Below are 18,102 nucleotides of genomic sequence, written 5' to 3'. Positions count from 1 at the left end.
GTAAGCTGCGGCGCATACGTTGACACACGAGACGTGCAGCAGGGCCCGCAATAAGCGCCTGTGGGGCGCCTACAAATTGAAATGGAATGTGACCTTGGAAGGGGTGCCACTAATAAGTGACAAAAAAAAAAAAAAAAAAAAAACCTAGCTGTCCCACGACATCGCCGACAGTTGGTAGCGGCTCTGGATGTAGTGTGTGTCAAAGTTAGCGTCTATGATGTGAAACATTTCACTCGTAGTACGCTCTGCTTATTCGTTAGATTTTAGGGGCGGGGACTGTTCTGCATTGCTTGTAAGCTCCGTGATGACTAAAAGTCATGTCACCAATGAAAAAGCATGTTACGACACACTGTACTAAGGCTTCTCGTCTGTGTATTCTGTTTTCGTGCTGTACCGTATGTTTTAATAAAAATTTTCTTGAGGAAAACATACTTTTAGCCGTTTGATGTGGCTCTTGTCGGATGTGTGACTGCCTTATTGAAAGATTCCTGCCCATTAAATGTGAACGGGACCATTTTTTTAAGGTAGTCTAAATTGCCTAGTTTTTTGAGTAACCATAGTAACACTGCTGTAGCATGACTACCTTTAATGCTCATTGTACCTGGTCTGCATTGGAATGCTTCATGCATATACGTTAAGTGTGGCCAAGACATGCAGGAATGACGTTGAGGACTCACAATAACACTAATGTAGCATGAAAGCATTCAGTCCTCGTTGAACCTGGCCTGCATTGGAATGTTTCATGTGTGCACCAAGTGTGGCCAAGACTGGCAGGAATTAGCTTTGTGGAGTACCCATATTGACACTAACACCTTTGAGGTCAAGTGAGACTGAAAATCCTTTCCAGAGCACGGTGTGTGTTAAGTTTGACCTGCGTTGACCCAGGCATAAGTGAAAGTGCTGGTATGCCGGAGGTTAAAGCTTTACGAGCCAAAAAGTAAACCTGCTAAGCAGAATATGCATCCAACAGTAACATATATTAAATCCCAAAGGAACACATCTCGTCAGAAACAATGTTTTCCTTGATGTTAAACATGTTTACTAAAATCCCCCACTTTATTTTCATGTCCACAATGGGCAGCAGAGGGGAGGGATGGTGTGTTAACTAGAAAAAGGCATAAGAGTATGACAAGGTATTTTTACAGAGATAAACTGCACATCTAAACAGTTTAAATTCATTTCAAGTGCACGGGATGAAATTGTTGCCTTGAGTATCAGTTACTGCTTGCTGCTACTACGCTTGTTTATAGCCTTTCACACCCTAATATTAAGTATGAATATATGGGTTAGTTTGTTTAGATTGAGACTACTCCCCTGCTTTTAATTCTATCGATTAGTGTTATATTCACTTGAACCTGTTTGTGATGTGGTGTTTCTTAAAGGAATCGACAACTCGCATTCAAGAGTGCAGGGCCGACTTTAGTGAAACATTTAGGATGTTTCTAATAGCAAGCCAATGAAAAGTAACTCAGTGATGTGCACACTTGCTGTGAAGGCATGAGATTATCATGTTCATACTGACCAGTTGCGCTGAAACAAGTGCTGTTGAAGCAATAGACAAAAAAAAAAAATGCAAAGACTGCACTTAGGTTGTGTGTAAGTTGCAAGTTCTTACGTTTTTGTGCATCCAAATCCCCATCTCTGATATACATACAAAGAAGGCAGGTGTCTTGCATTTGTGTAGTGCATGATTTTCCACTTTGTCTGTCGTGGAATGTGAACAAGTTAGGATTAACTACAACACATTCTGTTTCCGCTTTGTGTCCACATGATTTCAGCTTGTACAAGTAGTTTGAGGCCTGCATCATCTTTGTTGAAAGGGTTGCAGTGTTACAAAATCAATCTCTTGTGTTATTAGTTGTAAGAGGTTTTCTACTGATTTCCTCTTTGCATTCCATTTGCCCACGATAGTATGCTGTTTGAATGGTGGCAGCTTCCATGTAGCAGCACTGCATTGTTTTTCAGCCTGCAATGATTGAGCTTACTGATGATATCCTTATCTCACACTGCTGTCATGCTATGTTTAATGTTACCCAAACATGCAGTCTACCAGGTGTTCTTTTTGTTATATATGCAGAACATTAAAAAAAAAATCTCGTGTGTCTCGACTCCTCCTGTTTTTGTAGGTAGGCTAAGTGGCAAGATGGACATTAGCACCAAAAAAATTTCAACAATAATTAAATGCATAAAATGTGCTTAGGATTTCTGCTGAGCAGACATAATGTCACTACTACTTGGCTTCATATTCACAATTACAACATCTGCCCTAAAGTAAGCAGTTAAATAGCAAACTAGTACATTCTAGGTATTTAACAAGATTATTGTTGCATATTTTCTTGTTGCTAATGTTTGCCCAACCACACAGTGTAAAACAGCAGGGTCCTAGATATGACAGCTATTTGAAGTGTTCCACATAGACAAAAACAAAATGGAGAAAGAAAGATGACAGGTTTATGGGACACCGCTGTTTCACTTGCAAATTGTGATGTCCCATATATAAAATACGATTTCATATACTTGTTGGCTGCCTCGTTCCAGAAGTTGTTGCCTCACGTTATGGCAACCACTATGCAGTTGCTGATTCCCTGAGTCGGCATCTGTTGTCATCATTTTCCTCATAGAAATGGATGTCAAGGAGAAAAGTCACAAAAGCAGAACTTGAAATGCTGCACAGAATCAAAGGGAAAAAAAGAACATACATGAACACACCCACAAAAAGAGGGAAAGGACAGGACAGTGTGCAGGCTACCAGCTTGAATGTCTCTTGTTTTTACACACTGTCTATTGCTTTTAGCACAGCATTTTGCATTCTTAGAAAAACAAACCTACTAGTCTTCAAATGAGTGCACCCAAGAAAGCAGCATCAAGCATGCACGGCTTCCAGTGGCATCATGTTCATGCACTGCAAAAGCTGCAAGAATAAGTAAGGAAACGACTGGACAGAAAAGAATGTTACTCGCAACTAACTTTATTCAGAAGACAGATACGCTTTACAATGAAGTTGCCAGTATGCACAACCACATTTTTGGACCAACCAGATAGCATTTGACTTTGAATTGAAAAAGTGCATGCTTAGTCCAGGAAGCACATGAATAATTGACGTTCGTTGCTGTGCAGGCCCACTGATGTGTTGCTTATGCAGAGATCCTGTTTCTTTCTTATGTAATATGCCTCCATCCTTATAAACACACTTCACCTCTGAATACAGTAAGTTGCAATTAACATTCTTTCCTGTGTAGTTGTTTCTTTACTTGTATTCACATCTTTTCCACTGCAAGGAGTATGAACCAACTAGCCCAGCAACAAGTAGTAATGCGTCATGTTCACATGACAGCTTGGATTTTGTTTGGTTGGTAACAATTTTATTTGACAGCTTGGATAGACTTAAATAATTCTGTGCACTTATGGGTACAAAATAGTGGATTTGGCCTTTCTAGACAGGTTGGAGTTATGGAGATACTAGAGAGGCTACACTAAATCAACTTAGACTGATTAAATTTTAAAATCAAGACCATATTTTCATTTATTTAGTGGAGAAAGGCTGGTTATTACTAGACTAAATGAAGGTAAGGTTCTTGATAATTTTGCTTCAACACTTCAGCACCACTATGTCTATGTGACATCATGAGTTTCAAAGTGTTTTTATTTTTCTATTTCATATGCTTTGGCGCAGAAAAAGTTCTCGCTCATTGTCTTTCAAGCTTAGAATGTACTGCTTTGCCAGTACCTCCTGGATGTACTTACTTCAACAAGCTCGAGATGCATGACTTTTTGGTTATTAAGTGTTAGCTTTAGTTGAAAATAAGAGGAAGAGACACTTAATCAGGCCGTGCAATGCGTCAAACAAATGACTGGCTGTTTATTAAAATGATATAATGGATGCCAATGAGAGGAAGATATGATTCAGGGTGGCAGAGATTAGATTTAATGATGATATAAGAAACTTGCATCTGTAGGACATGTTAATTTTAATATGTGGGACTAGTGTACTTCGAGATTTCTCGAAGGGCCCTTTGTTGTGTAGTGCACATAATTTGGCTGATTGGATGACGATTTACCATATAGCTACAGAAGGTTTGTAACACAGATATATATGTGAAAAGCTCATTCTTTGGTGCAATGGGTGAGACTGATCAGAGATTTGTAATGTTATGGTGACGAAAACATTGAAAGGGGATGAAGGGGGGGAGAACTGCACATGAATGCTTCAAAATTAGCAGTAGTACTAACGAAACCAATTATTGATGGTAAAAAAAAAGTACTGTCAACAGCATGCTAATGATAGTACTATCAGTAGTATAGATGTCAAGCCAGAACTCCACAGTGACATTCTCTGAAGTGGCTGTGAAATACTGGTGTGGTTGGTCTCAGCCATTGGGCAGATTTCAGACAGGAGGAGCAGAGTGACATGACATGCTTGTGTTTTTTACGAGAATGTGTGGCTGACATGTGATTAAATTGTATGTCTAACTGTTTGATTAGAGTGGAAATAAAGCCAATATAAGTGTGTTTGGCTGTGCTGCTACAAATTTTGTTGGTCCGGTGTAATTAATAGTTAGTTCTGAGTATGAATATAACGCTAGCCGTATTTGGGATTTTGACACCAAGGACAAAGAACAATTTAATTAATTTGCCAAGAAATGTTTGGTGAAAATGCATCAATTGAGTGTTATTGACAGCCAGTTATTGCAATATTTTTTTGTAGTATCACGAGCCAGCATTTGCAAAGCTATTGAAAGCACTACCAGTTGCAAACGCTATGAATTGTTGTAGTACTGTGGATAGTACTATGTGTCAGTACCAATACTATTGATTAGTCACTTTACTCAAATGGTGTTGTATCATTACTGGACATACATTGATTTTAGTGTTCATGAAAGCCATTTGTGGAATCACCAGGATCTGTGGGCTTACAATTTGGGAACCTTAATGTAGCGTACATTAAGTACATGCATTCAGCCCTACTGCATGCATAGTAGGGCTGAAGAAGCAGGATTCACTGCAGCTGGAGGCACTGTTAGTATTTGAATGTCTTTATTAGTAATGATAGTGAAATAGATATGCTTCAGACTAATTAGTAACCTGAATGCCATATGAAACCACATTTTCTTTCCTTGCCATCTGTTGCACGCACCTTCAGTTGCTTTCCAATCGTCCAACAAACACTGTTTGCTTGGACAGATTTGTATGCCACTGTATAGTGCTTAGTTCAGAAATTGAAGGTTCATCTAAGTTGAGAGTGAGGGCTCTGGAAAAATGTTTGATGTTCTTCATTGCTATTAGCATAGGTGCTGAGCCATGCTCCCTGAGGGGTTGTATAAAATAGTGTCTCTTCCTCTCCTGAACTCTCTGTCTCTCTCTATTAGCACTAACTTTATGCACACACTCTGCTAACTCGTATATAATTTAAAGAATCCATGAGAGATACTGTACATTAAATAGTTTGAGTTAACTTGATTTTAAAATAAGTTTTAATTATTTTCTCGTATATCTTAGGCACTTACAGGGAGCAAATTGTGCTTGCATTTAACTGATAAGATATTTGCAATTCTTGAAGGGTATGACGACTAAGCAAATAACACAAGTTGCAATAGTTCTTTTAGGTTACCCCATTATGCGACTGTATAAATTTGGTCCTGTGTGTAAAAAGTCTATTCAGCCAATAGTAGATATCTTGAAGCAACTACCAAACATCCAAAACAACTCACAGGTAGGGAAAGATGCCATAGTGAAGCCTACAGATTAATTTGGACTATTTGAGGTTCTTTAATAAATATAAGTACAAAAGCGTTTTTGCATTCTGCCCTTATGGGAGAGTGGCCACAGTAACTGAAAATTGAACCCATGACTTCATGCTCAACAGCAAAATGCCACAACTACTAAGCAGTGGCGTAGCCAGAAATTGCGTTCGGGGGGCGGGGGGGGGCTCTCGTTGCATCACGGCATCCTCCTTAAGAGGAACCTTTAGTTCGGGTGCTCCTATCTAATTACATGTAGAAGGGGAATTAATTTTTCTCGGCAACCACTGCACCAAAGTTGACGAAGTTTGTTGCATTTAGAAGAAAATCTTAGGGAGGGAGGGGGGGAGGGGGGTTCTAGTGACTGCTGGTTTCGAATTTTTCCTTTAGGTTGTCAATTTGTTATTAAAAATTGGCCAAAATTGCATATTTTCAGGAAACAAAATTATCAAGTTTAAAGCTCTGTGACTCAACAATGAAAAATTATATCACAATTCTGTAAATTTCATCTAATAGCACATCTACAGCGGACACATGAATCGAAAAAATTTAGTATTATGGAAACACGGCTTTTGCAGAACCCTTGTACACAACGTAACCAATTCACGTAAGATACAAATTGGCATACCAAATTTGTCCGCTTTGACTGTTATAATAGATGCTGTTGACTGAATCGTGATATCTCTTCTTGATACAGAACTGTTAATTTGTAAATATCGTGCTCCTATTTTTTTCGAACTTTCAAATTTTTCGAAATATTTTAAACAAAATTCCAGCCCTAAATCGAAATTCCGCTTCCAACAGACACTACAATTTAACTTTCTCTCTAAAATGCAACAAATTTCATCAAAAGTGATTCCTCTTAAACAATTTGTCGAGGGATCAAATACATAAATAATAATTGCATTGCCATTGCCAAAGACACGGCAAACGAATACTTGAACGCTAGGCACCGTAAAAACAAGTAAAATATATCATTCTTCATAAAAGAATATACTCGTATGTGCTAAAAATTGTGTCCAAAATAACCGATATCAATGCTTCCATGTTTTTTGTCTATTTAATAAGTAAAGAAGACATCACACGAACTTTAGAACTATATCAGTTCGAAACCACAAAGCAGTGCATGCCGCTGATATGAAAAATGTAAAGGCCATGAAGGGAACAAGTTGAGGAAAAATATGTTAATGAAACTTTATCATTCAAGAACCGTGTCTACATTCACATGCGTATGCAACGGCCAGCGCAAAATATTAATGACGCTGGCATTTGTTCCGATGTATTATGCAGGAGCAGCTGTCACCGGTCGTGTATCGTGAGTAATTGCACCGAAATTATAGTCGCAACAGAGAGCGCATATAAAAAGCAGGAGTTCTGCAAAACATACGAGGGCGAGTCAAATGAAAGTGAGCCAATGCGAATATATGACAAACTGGGTACTTTATTTAAAAGTAGTCTTCATGAGCATTCAGACGTTTGTCCCATTTACTAAGGAGTCGCGTGATTCCGGTCTCAGAAAACTCCTTTGGTTGCTGCTTCAAAAAGTCTGTAACTGAATCTTTCACGTCATCGTCCGACATGAATGTGGTTCCCTTGAGCTGTTTTTTTTCGGTTGCCCCAAAATGTCGATGTCGCAAGGCGACAGGTTTGGACTGTGTGGCGGATGTTGCAGCGTTTCCCACTTGAACATTGCCAGTTTTGTGTTAAATACATCAGCAATGTGGGGACGGGCATTGTCATGGAACAAGATGACCCCATTCGTCAATTTTCCACAATTTTCTAGTTTCTTCTTGATTGCAACACGCAGCCGTTTCGATGTTTCACAGTACCGGAAACAATTGATAGTCTCTCAAGACTTAGCAAATTCTATCCGTAATGGTCCCTGACGATCGAAAAAAAAAAAAGTCGACACCTTTCCGCCGGAAATGATGGCCTTTGCTTTCTTTGCGCATGGTGAATTCGAATGTTTTCACTGTAAGCTTTGCCGTCGTGTTTCAGGCTCGTAGTAGTGGCACTATGGTTCGTCCCCGATCACAATTGCAGACAAGAAGTCGTCACCCTCATTGTGATACCGGATCAGACCAGTCAAGGCAGCGCCGAACTTCTCCGTCTTCTGGCGGTGGTTCAAAATCTGGGGCATCCAATTCGCACACAAAAGTCGATGACAGAGATGTTCATTAATTATGGCGTGAACCGAATTGTGACTGATGTTCAGATGCTCTGCCAGTTCATCGATGCTTATCCTCCGTTCTTGTCTCATGACCTCATCAACTTTTGCAATTTTGTTAAGGGTGATTTCACGATGGTTTTAGTCCTGTCTTGAATCGTCTTTGCAACTTTCACGTCCTCCTTTGAACCGTTTGCTCCAACACTTCACAGTGACCAATGAAATGCGATGTGCAACGTGCACGGCAGCCATACGGCAACTAATTTCTTTTTACGAAATACCTTCAGCAGTCAAAAACATCATGGCACCACGCTGTTCAACTTTTGGAGTTTCCAATATGTCACGCAACCATGTTCAACCGAATGTATGAGAGCATTACAGAACCTTTATCCTCACACCTGCGTGTCACTTTTGTAAATGAGACATCCCTCTCTTCTACGCACATGCCTCGCAGATAACGAACCGAACCATTATTGCACGGGGTGGGTAGGCTTACTTTCATTTGACTTGCCCTCGTACATTAGAAACGCGAAGATACAATGGGATATACAAATGCGAAGATAGAGCTTGATAAAGGACAAAAAAGTGTCACTGGAAACAATGTTCACTGCACGTATACACAAAATATCCCAATAAGATATTTAAATGTACATATAAGTCTCCAATATATGTATGTATCCAAGGAAAAGTCACGGTGTATAATGCGTCAAACGAAGCAAATAAACGTGTCGCAATCACAGATTCACAGAATCATAGATACCGCCCCCATTCCATCCATTCCCCCCGTTGTATCACGCGCGACGGAAGATGACTAGCTTGCTCTCTGCTTTTCTCCTTTGCGCACACAAGACTGAGTCACCATCGTCGACTCACTCATTCCAACCCCCCCCTTCCCGTACGCTTTCACTCGCACATAGAGCGTGTGGTGCTCGGTAACAATGTTATCGTCCTTGGACTTTATACGAGACATGAGGCCGACGATGACAACAGGAATGCGCTTGGAGTGTCCATATAATTGCTATCGCATTAATATAATAAGAGTATCCGGCAACTGAAATGTCCCGTGGCCCATTACTTTCCGCAAAGGAAGAAGTAACAAAATCGAACTTTCACCATGCAACAATTCGCTGCGCTGCAACGATGTATTTTTTTCCTTTTGTGGTGTAGACGCACCGAAATTAAAAAAACCCAAGGAAAATATGTTGGCCATAATTGAATGCCTACTTTGCGCACCTACTGTGGCTACCGAAGGAATATCCAAAAAAGCGTGAGACGCTTGGTCCATAGAGAACCATACGCATGCTAGAGGTTGCCCTCAAGCGAACGCGGTGCAATCCGTCGAGTCCCCACAGTGATGGCGGCGAGCCACCATTGTTTCTTTTTCTCGTCTGCTAGCCAGAAAGCGTCTAAAACTCTGCCAGGCGAAAATCCACTAAGCCAGAGCAACCCGAAAACGCACCGAAGTGCACCGCGCGGTGGTCAGGGCAACACGAGAAAAACATATGCGCTCTGGCTGGCTCTGGCAGCCCGCGGGTAGGGTAGCAAGACCAAAAAAATTGAAGACGCTCAATGTGTCCTCGCGAATAAAAGTCAAAGTAGGAAAAATAAATAAGAATGTAGTTACCTTGGCTGGCTTTAGTGTCTTAACATGGATGCTTTGGCGTAGGTGCAAGAAAATTTTGATATTTTTTTATGTGACATGACGGCACAAATGAACCACCACAACGCTTCGTCTTATCGGACCTCGCTGCAGGCTTTGTCAACTTGTCTGATAGCGTGTTGATTTGGCTTGTCTCGTTGTATGTTCCAATGCAAGACTTTATAAAAGTCAATGCACCTTTGTCGTGAAATGTTTATAACAACATTAGACCCACAAAGTTCCGCAATTGAAAATCTAAAGCACTACTTTGGAAATGTCAATGCACCTTTCACATCAAAAGTTTATGAGATTTATACCCATAAAGTTTCGGAATTGATATCCATGCGCTCCGTAGATTCCACGGCCTCCGCGAGATGTAGCAGTGAGCCCGTTTGTCATCAAAACGCCATTGAAACTTTGTGTTCGGATGGGGCGGCTTGCGTTATGTGACTCCTGGTGCATGGGCGTTGCCACGAAATCCAGCCCAAGTTTGCAATTTTCGCAGTTAAATGTCTTTTCCAGCATGAAAAAGCCATTCTAGACAAAATCCAGAATGATTTCCAGCGCCGGGGGTTGCTTTGGTTGGCGGTGCATTGACAGTACGAAAGAATTTAGGGGGGGGGGGCTGAAGCCCCATAAGCCCCCCCCCCTGGCTATGCCCCTGCTACTAAGCTACCATAGTAGGTAACTAGAGAGTTTTACCATCTCTGATATTTCACTATATGCAGGTGGATTGGAGATTGCCAAGTGAGCAGAGGCCTCAATGCGAGTGGCCGGAGTGACGGTGTAGAGCTTAACCAGACAAACACAGAGCTAATATTATAATTTGCTGCTGGTGTAAATTTTGACAGTGGCGTAATCATGAACATGATTACTCTGTCCATTCACGTTTACGCCTCCGCTCATCTGGCAATCAACCCAATCCACCTGCGTATACCGGAATACTGAACATGCTAAAACTCTCTGTCACTCTGTAGTGACAAGTAAATCAAGTCTTAATATAATTATTACTAGGAAAACATTTAAAATTAATAATTCTATCACTATCTAATAATTCTATTTCTCACACACATGCATGTGCTGAACAGCTGTGTGCTGCTTGAAGTGTTATGAAGCGAGCCGCACTGGCTGAGATGGCCCTGGGAGAAGGGGACCGAAAGGCCGAAGCAGGAGGTGGCTGCCAGGAGATTGTCATCGATGGCACCACCATGCTTGAGGCTGTGGAGGCCATCGTCTCATCGGACGATGGCACCACCACCAATGTCATTCTTCAGGACTCCACTGGGGCTACTCCTTCGGGTCTCTTCAACCAGCTTCAGGAGGGGTAAGTAGTCCTCACTAAATGGTAGCTCACTAAATGCAAGAATTGCGAGCAGGTGCACTTTTTTAATTGTGCCCTAATATTATCAGAGAGTAGTAGAGGCTTACAAGAGCTTTTCCTCTCCTCTCTCTTGAGCTTCTGTTAACTTATACCAGACAGAAGCAGCAGGGCTGGAGGCAACATCTTTTGATGTGGCATTAACTTAGAATGCATTAAAAGCACTTTTGCATTACACAAATGTTCTGCGTAAGATCGAGAAACAAATCAAAATGAAAAAAAAAACTGCTCTTTCAGCTTTTGTATTTTTAACTTTTGTTTGGATGGGAAGTCCTTGCACCATAGGATCACAAGATCTGACAACTATATATCATAGAATTTTCTCATATGACTTCATACGAGCTGTCCAAAATGAGCTTCAGGAATAAAATTATGACATAGATGTCCAGAAACCAGAAGAACTTCTCGGTTTTATTCAGTGATGACATTTGCACTCAACAGTCGTCTGTGCACCTGTGCACCATCACTTTTATTTTTTTGTTAGCCTTGTTCTGAAGACTCGTACTTAGTGTGCTTCATGGAACACCAAACTCCTTAGCGGCCAATGACTTCATCTGCCTTTGTTAGACCAACTGTATTATCATTTTCTTCACAGACTTAGTTCTTGCACTTTATTTTGCATCCAAGGCATTGGAAAGTATGCAAATAACGGTCATGTGATAAGTTAAGTGACTGAGCCCTTAAAATGTGCATAATGAAGAGGAACAGGAATAAAAGCGGGGGGTACAGGGTACTGAACACATTACATTAAAAGTAATGAAACCTTCAGAGAGCAGAGGTTCCTAAATCAGCACACCAGGAGAAGTGGGCAGAGAGTGAGTGCATGAATACAAAGAGAAAAGGGTCGAAGATGGGATACTGATGGATTTATAAGCAAATCAGGGCATGCTTATGTAATTTTTCCTTGTTCCACATGACTTATACTAGTCCCATACATCCCTTTATTGTGTGGTTTATCGCTAGTGGAAACCCCCTGAAGAACACTGGTTCAGCATCACTCAGCTTTGTTTGAACAAGACCATGGGAAGTATCACGAATTCAGCAAGTGAGGCAGGGAAAGCCTACTTTACAAGTGCATTCACCTTTTTGTTCAATGTATTGAATGCACAGCAAAGTTTGAAGTCAATTGAAGTTAGCAATGCTCTCATACTCTTTTGTGGTGCCACCAAAAGGATACTTGTACTGTTTGATATGGACAATAGCTTGAAATGCCTGAGCTCGATGTAGACAGCTCTAGCTGTATCCTGGCACTCCGCAAGCTGTGGAAGGCCACTCAGTGTGAGGGACCGATGGTCACCTACGATGAGCTTTTCTTTGTATTTGCTTTTTTTTGTAGGGTCAGAGTGATTCCCTTGTACTTTGTGCTGTTAAATTTTTACTCCAGAGCGCTACATGCAACAGGTGTAGTTTAGCCGCAGCGCACAAAGTGTGCATACTATTATGTGTCACATTTGTTTATCTCGTGGCTTTTGCTTTATCCCAGCCTTCAAGTTGGGGTAATTGCCCAGCACATGGACATTACTGAGCCACTTAGTACGCTGCGGACGCTGCTGGAACAGCGCCTAGGAATCAGCTTGCAGGACTATTCCTTCTTTCTTCAGGACACCCAAGAGGTATTTATATGACGCTTGCATTTTTCTAACTTTACTTTGTTGCTTTGATAGTGTTTTACACTAGGTGTGACAAACTTGTGCCAGGCATAGGGCTATGTGTGAGGATTACTAGTGGACAAACACGTGTGCTCCAAAAGTGTTGTTTGTGTGTGGGGGGTACAACTTCCAGGGTTCGAAACAAGAGTTGGGGTCGTGTCCATTTATCACACAGGCACATACTGATTTATGGTGATAAGAGCAGTTCTAGCTGTTCCCTTGTCGGTAAATCCATGCGTGCAGCAGATAACTGATGGTCTACTAGAGTAACAAAATAGGTTTCAAGGGACGGGGGAAGGCAGTTAAAGACGGCCGAGAATTAGGGGGTGTGATGAAATTAGGAAATCTGCGGGTGTACTATCAAAGGAACCGATGCAAGACAGGAGTAATTAATGTTTGTAGGAGGGGGCCATCATCCTGCAGTGGACATAAGTTATCTCTGGAGTACCCCAGGGTTCTGTTCTTGTTCCGCTTCTCTTTAATTTTCTAGAATGACCTCCTATCTGGGATTTCTTTCCTATCTGTCCATTTCTTTGCAGACAATTGCTTCATTTATTGTCACATCTCCGACGATACCGAACAGGAGTTATTACAAGACGACTTGAACAGAATCCAGAAATGGTGCTCCGTTTGGCTCATGCGGCTCAATATATTGAAATGTAAATGCGTGCATGTCTCACGTAAATGCTCCATTACTCATTTCCCGTACTCCCTGAATTTCGTGGCGCTATCACTAACAAACTCATATACAGGTACCTCGGTGTCGAAATAATGAACAAGTTAACTTGGGTGGACCACATCACAAAGCTTTGTACTAGCACTTCCAGAACACTTGGTTTCATTCAAAGTTCACTGTTTATGTTCCCTCCTTCCATCAGTCAACGAGCGTACGAAACATACATCCGTGCCAAACTGGAATATGCCTCTGCAATATGGAATGCTCATCAGGCCTACTTGACTGACTCGCTCGAAGCTATCCAGAACTGTGCAACTCACTTCATAACTTCCCGATATACTCACTGGCTCAGCGTAACTAACATGTAATCGTCTCTCGGTCTTGAACCATTAGCACACTGCCGTAAACTTTCAATGCTTTGTCTCTTCCATAAATTATATTTTAACTTTCCTGCACTTTGTGATAACTTATTACATGCTCCATTATGCTCATCTCACGAATTATTAAACTCCCTGTGCATCTGGCGTTGGCGCGGTTTTTCCAATGCCTTCAATAAATTTTTGCTTCCCACTGCCATAGAACAATGGAACAATCTTCCCGAAATTATTGTTACCGACTCCAATCCCTCTAAATTTAGGCAGCTATTAACCGTCCATTTCAACCTACAGTAGCTACTTTCCATGCACTCCTCTCCCAGCTATCTATGCTGCTGGTACTACTGTGTTGTTTTTTTCCCCCTGCTTTGTTCCGTTTTGCATTGTATTGATTGCCTAATATTTCCTGCCCACTTTGTTATTCTTATAGATTTTTGTTTTGCTTTTTATGCCTATTCTTTATGTATGACCTTCTTACGCTGATGTATCCCCTCAATATGTAATGTCCCTGTTGGGATCTTTAAGGGAAGAATACATGATGATGATGATGATTCTATTGTTCTGCAGGATTAGATACTGGGTGTGTTGCGTGCCAACAAAACATGCTACTGAGTAACTACCGCAGCTGCTTTAAGTGTGCCACATAATACCATGTGGAAGTACAGTGGAAATAGTGTTGCCAGTAATGTGAACCCTACTTTAGTGCGGTGAATGCGAAGCATGTGAACTAAGAAAAAGAATTGATTGCAAAACTGCAAAGAAGTGCAAATTGATTGCTTCTTTTGCTACATGTCGTTACACGAGTGCTACCCACTCCTTTCCTGGGACAGCCATCTGCTTCTGGTCTCCCTTAGTGCCTAAACTCTCCCTGTGTAGAAGGCAAGCATAAATATGATCAAGCCAAACTGAGTGGACAAGCGTTCAGACCCTAATTGCCTGACATTGTCACTGTGAATCTGCTACTGATTGCACAGGGCTAGTGGAGCTTTGACATGGACAGCATGGTTCCTGTGTTACAGGAAGCTCTTGTGCTGTTCCTTGCTGAAATCGTGTTGATAGGAGAAGCTTGGCTGCATTAAATAGACAGAGGCATTCTCTGCCATAAAAAATGCTCCGTAGCGTCTGGTGAATAACAATAACAGCCCTGTAATAGTTCTAGTAAACATTTCATGAATGCTTTGTGCCAGGTGTAAACATACTGAAGTGAATGACTGAGTGGTGTTAATAATGTAATCTCGCCTTCCACTGCTCTCAAGAGACAAAGGGTGGCTGAGACATAGCCGCCATCTAAGGTAGGATTGTAGCAAGCTGTTCCTAAGTGTGAACTCAGCTGTACTGTGCTGTGCTCGAGCAGAATGATGGTGAAAATTTGCAATCGCCATACTTGGAAAAAACATAGTATGTAATCTGTAATTTAAATGCCACTCTTTCATTGCCTTCAGCCCCCTTTACATGGTGCTGGCATGGAATATGGTTATTGCAGTCATTTAGGCTTTTAATGACGATGACTAGCTGTTTGAGCATATGAGCAAATAGGTTGGTTTTATTTAATGCATGTTTTTATTTCAGCAGAAATGAAAGTGCATTTTGTTTTTACATAGTTATTTATTTCATTCTGTGTGCTCAGATATGCCAGGTGAACCACAGTGCAACAAGATCCAGTCTTATGAATTTACTATTATGCATAAGAAACCGATTACAGTTTCCCCCTCACAAGGCCACATAGCAAATTTTGGTTATGCACTGGAAGTTGTTACGTGCCCTCTAAGGAGTGTTCTACTGCAAAAATTTTTCAAATTATTTCATTAATAGCAGAGATAGAAATATTTTAGGTGCTGCGAGCATATGATTTCAGGAGGCAAGCGTCATCACCAAATATAGACACTCTCTCTACTTGTCCCCATCTAGCCTCCACAAGCGAAATTTGTTCTCTGTGTTCTCCCGTACCGGAGCCAGAGGATTGCATGACAAATATGTCGCCGGCCCCACTTTCATTTTTTTATATCTCGTGTTTTGGCTGAGTGGTGCACTTCCGGTGATGGTGTCGTGCCCGAGCTGTTATGTTTCTTTCGTTTTGCGCAGCAGATGATTTTGCGTGTTCTGCACGAGAGCACCTGATTAGCGGTATAAGTCAGTGCCACAGTCATGAGCGCTGAGGCAGATGCTAGAGAATGAAAGAGCATGATCACAGGGCTGGAACATGGTAGAAAATAACATATTTTCATAACATATTTTGTAACATATCTGTGTGTGCAACTGCACGACGTGAGAACAAGTGGACGAAACGGAAGGACATCTCTGTTGCTACGGTGCGAAGTAAAACAAAAACGCGCAGACATTCGGTTTGTATGTTTTCTTGCTTCTCTACACTTTAATTCAACTATTGGAACAACAGATTAAACAAATAACTGATGTTGCCTTGAATAATGCTCGAAGTCATGTGCCACTGTGAGTGACGTCACAGCACTGCCGTGTTTGTAGGCGCACTTGTGCGATTGATGTTGACTCTCTGCCTGAGAGCGCGGCGCCTGCAAGGAGAAGGGCAAACGGTGTTTGGTTTAAAATTTAAGCTCTTTCTACAGTGCGTAGGGATGTATGTAATACTTAGCACATACGATCATTAGCACACATCGTATTCACTGCACTTGTCAGCTCAAAATGGCCAGACCTGGTGAGGGGCCCTTTAATGTCCAGTCCTAGAAGTATATAACGCTTTCAGGAAGGAAACTTGGATGGATGTCTTAATTTATCAGAAGTGTAACAAAATATCTTTAAGAATGTGCACAGGGGGTCTGTCCCAAAAGTTCATGCAGTGAGTCAGCAAAAAAGTGGGAAAGGGTGTATGGATGCCTTTCTCCACTCAAAAGGACTGTGGTTGCTCTCTGTGACATGGACTACTGCATGACAAGGCTGACTTTAATGTGTGCACTACTTGTGGAACGAATGTTTAGTCTTTGTCAAAATTGAAATCAAAGAATAGACAGAACAAAGAATCAATATCAAATTTATTGAGAAATTGGGCAAGAATGGTGCAGAATTTAATCAAATGCTGCAGCAAAATGACTATGAAAAGGATTCCCTAAAGGAAAGAAACATGTTCAAGTGGGTCCAGTGTATTTGGGAAGGCTGTAATAACCCCAAGGACAATGTAAGATCAGAATGCCCCTCCACCTTGTGCAAAAATGAAAACATTAATTGGGTGCATTCTCTTTTGCTCAGTGACCTCTGAATAACTGTTAGCATAATAGCAGAAGCACTTTGTTTGGGAAAGTCATCTGTTCACTGAACTTTGAATGAAAATTTGGAAATGAAAAAGGTTTGTGCCAGGATGCTGAAACTGCTGATTCCTATGCAAAGGTTGCGACAAAGAGAATGTTGCACTGATTTGAAAACTTCAGATGACAGCAATGAATTTTTGCAAAGGGCGTCAAAACTTGGATTTACGAATACGACATTGAGCTGAAGTTGCAGAGCAAGAAGTGGAAAAAAAAGATGAGTCAAGGCCAAGTAAAGTGTAGAAGAGCAAAGCAAACATCAGAGTCATGTTGAACATGTTTTTTGACTGCCATGAAATTGTGCACCATGAATTTGTACCTGAAGGTCGAATTGTTAACGCACCTTTCTACATGGAAGTCCTGAAGCATCTGAGAGGTTGTAAGGGCCACGTGTGACCAAATCTGTTGAAAGAGGGGTGCTGAATTCTGCACCGTGATGATGCCCCTGCAAAGTCTGCACGGATAGTGTGTGAGTTTTTGGCACGCAGCTCTATCACTGTGCTGGAACACCTTCCGTACTTGCCGGACTTAGCCCCCTGTGTCATTTTTTTTGTTCCCTAAATGCAAATTGCTGCTCCAAAGGCAGAATTTCGGGAATGCAATAACATTGCACTGCATGCTTAGATTGACCAGCAAAGTCACCCTGTACAAAGAACTTTGAATGAATGAATGAATGAATGAATGAGTTTCAAAAGGAAATGACATTGCTGCTGAATCGCTGAAAAAAAGAGGACTTCCAAGGGTGCCTCCAGCAGCAATGGAAGAAGTGAAACTAGCGTATTGCATTTAATGGGGAGCGTATTAAAGGTGACCACATTGGTGTAGCTGAAAGTTTGTGGAATTAATTTTTTTAGACGTACTGCACGAACTTTTGGGACAGACCTCGTACTATGTCATCTTGCATATCTGGGGATAACTCTGTTGTTGCTAGAATGGTGGGCAGCCAGGATGTGTACCAGTGATCCACCAGTGCTTTCAAACTGTTGCAGCTGAATGCCACAAAGAATTTAGTTGACCAGTGTGTGCAAGGAGAGGGGCTTGTGCAAGTCAACGTAGAGATCACCAATAAGGATGGTGAGCTGTTGGTCTTTGACCTACTTGTTTTTCCTGAGAACGTCTCCTATGTGATACCCTGCTTTTAAATACATGTCAATGTCACACTTGATGAGCATGCAGGAGTTTGCCCAATAAATCATCAGAGGAAGC

At 41.4% G+C, this 18,102-nt stretch overlaps 1 protein-coding gene across 1 annotated transcript in view; it reads left to right on the top strand.

Annotated features, from left to right (window-relative positions):
* LOC142582873 (GA-binding protein alpha chain-like) overlaps positions 1-18,102 on the top strand; it is a 42,345-nt gene that overhangs the window by 565 nt on the left and 23,678 nt on the right. The window contains exons 2-4 of the mRNA XM_075692964.1: positions 10,633-10,868; positions 12,406-12,535; positions 17,886-17,970. Of these exons, the coding sequence (XP_075549079.1) occupies positions 10,654-10,868; positions 12,406-12,535; positions 17,886-17,970 (430 nt within the window). The 5' untranslated portion in view covers positions 10,633-10,653. The remainder of the gene's footprint in view (positions 1-10,632; positions 10,869-12,405; positions 12,536-17,885; positions 17,971-18,102) is intronic.

This window comes from Dermacentor variabilis, chromosome 5, assembly GCF_050947875.1.
Source record: "Dermacentor variabilis isolate Ectoservices chromosome 5, ASM5094787v1, whole genome shotgun sequence".
Classification (NCBI taxonomy): domain Eukaryota; kingdom Metazoa; phylum Arthropoda; class Arachnida; order Ixodida; family Ixodidae; genus Dermacentor; species Dermacentor variabilis.
This window is presented reverse-complemented; position numbering and strand designations above follow the sequence as displayed.